We start from the raw sequence: 2,115 nt of genomic DNA on the forward strand, positions 1-2,115 counted from the left end.
GCTGAACTCCCCAGGGTTTCTTTTAGAGAAGCCAAAATCCTGGCACTGCCGAGACTAAGAGCCACAGCGGGAGGAAGGAAGATCACGTAGCAGCTCTTGAGGCACGGACATCCTTCTGCAGTTTGCGTGACACACAATCCTGATCTTCAAAGCACAGTCATTATTTTACCTGCCTCATGAAACAAAGGGGTTTAATTACTGTCCCTATTCCACTCCCACTATACTTGGAATTTTCGTTTCCCATGCATGCAGGTCACAGACAGTAGACATCTCAGAAAAAAGAAACATTAGAACTGGAACAGAGGGTTGAAACAGGAACTGAGAAGATCTGAAGTCATCGCTCCTGGTCTGGTCTCCACTGTGACTGACAGTCAAACAATGCTGCTTACCTGTGCACAGTACTGGGACTTGGCTACAGCAACAAGGAGTTTCAGCACAGGCTGAGATTGGGAAACCAGGGGAGTTACTGCGTGGATAACAGCAGTGAATGTGGAAAGAGGCTTCAGACCTGAAGTGAAGAAATAGGTGCTCAGTAAAGACAAAATTGCCTCTGGTAATACAGATTAAAGGACTCTGGGGATGGAAAATTAATCTGCACTTAATAAAAACTTTGCCATGTTTTTCTAGACCACCTCCTTTCGTCTCAGATACTAGGATACCAGATGCTTCAGAGGAGATCACACTTCCCTTTAACTCCCACACCCTCTGAAAACCCTGACTCCAACACAATTACTGCCTTTTCTTACTCACTGTTTCCACAGATTTCCTGCAATCTCTTCCTTTCATCCAATTTGCCCCACAGATAATATTGACATTGAGTTTGTTCAATCAAACGTCTTTCTTGACATGGGCTCTGTGCTGCCTGGATGCTTGTTTTCTGCAGATAGTCACTACAACCTCCAGAAGCTTGTTCAGTTTCCTCAGTTCCATTAAAGCCTCTGTCAGACTTCTGCTCTTTCTGGGTTGATCCCCATCCACAGGCATCTTCAGTTACCTCCTGAGCTGATAATTCTGCTTGCATCCTTGCCTTCCATTCTGATACTTTTGTCTAACCACGATTTCCTTTTTTGTGTGAAATAACAGATCCTACTGGCATCTCTAGTTCATTACTGCTCTCAACCTTATCTAAATTCATCTGTGTGGGGTCATAGTTGTTTTTCATCAAAATTCACACAGAAACCTTCCTCTCCCTTTTTAACTGTGAATTTTTAGCAGGTGAGCAGTACAGATCCACACATGCGGGACAGTACAGGCTGAGCCAAAAGTAGCAGCAGTCTGATAAGCCGGATCACTTCAGCCTGCAGGCACATTCCCGTGCAGAACTTGTAATTTCAGCTCTGCTTCAGGAAGAAGCCACGAACTTAAGTCCTATTCATTCCTCCTAGCGGGATCTATATGAAGACATAGGATGGAGAATAAATCCATATCAACTATGCACTCCAATAACAAGTGTCATGGGTAAATTACCACTTTTCCAATTTGCCAAGCACAAATAAACAAAGAAAGCAAAAGGCTATTCCTCTTATGTCCCCTTGGGCCATAAATGAGTCAGCAACTCAGGTATTAATTACTGGCAACTGGAAAGTATGAAGGGACATAGATTTCTTTAAAACAATCTTTGCAAGCTAGAGACACATGATGCATGTTGATGAGTCAGAGACTTTCCAGTCTACAGTGGGCAGGGAAGACTGAGACAGGATAAACGAAAGGCATCATTAACTAGAAATGAATGGTAAGTCACTTGGCACATGCTAGTGAAAGATTCTAGATTCATGCTAGATTCTAGTGGAAATTCCAAATTTCCACTAAAAATTCCAAACACCAGTAGATTATTGCAAGGATTCACTCACCAAGATTAGCATAGTAATAAGGAAAATCTCCCAGATATGAGGAATACTGTGGCAGTACAAATAACCCTCCAGGATGTTTGTTCCATATTAAGCTGTTACGTGATATGTGCTTAAATATTCTGTCCTGAATAATCTGGAAAACAAGAGAGGCAATGATTTTTAAATAGACTATAATAGTCACTGGAAGAAGCTTCAGGGACTCCAGCTGACTGGAATCATCACCCATTTTGCAAAAAGCTGAAGCACACAAATTACTAGCCATTCC

The 2,115-nt window shown here is 42.3% G+C and overlaps 1 protein-coding gene across 1 annotated transcript in view; it reads right to left on the reverse strand.

Moving 5' to 3' along the window:
• The window catches only part of EXT1 (exostosin glycosyltransferase 1), a gene marked incomplete at its 5' end in the record, with an annotated part of 24,308 nt that overhangs the window by 11,358 nt on the left and 10,835 nt on the right, over positions 1-2,115 (reverse strand). Inside the window, 2 exons of the mRNA XM_010140084.1 lie at positions 390-508; positions 1,851-1,983. Of these exons, the coding sequence (XP_010138386.1) occupies positions 390-508; positions 1,851-1,983 (252 nt within the window). The remainder of the gene's footprint in view (positions 1-389; positions 509-1,850; positions 1,984-2,115) is intronic.

This window comes from Buceros rhinoceros, unplaced genomic scaffold (assembly GCF_000710305.1).
Source record: "Buceros rhinoceros silvestris isolate BGI_N320 unplaced genomic scaffold, ASM71030v1 scaffold2997, whole genome shotgun sequence".
Lineage (NCBI taxonomy): Eukaryota > Metazoa > Chordata > Aves > Bucerotiformes > Bucerotidae > Buceros > Buceros rhinoceros.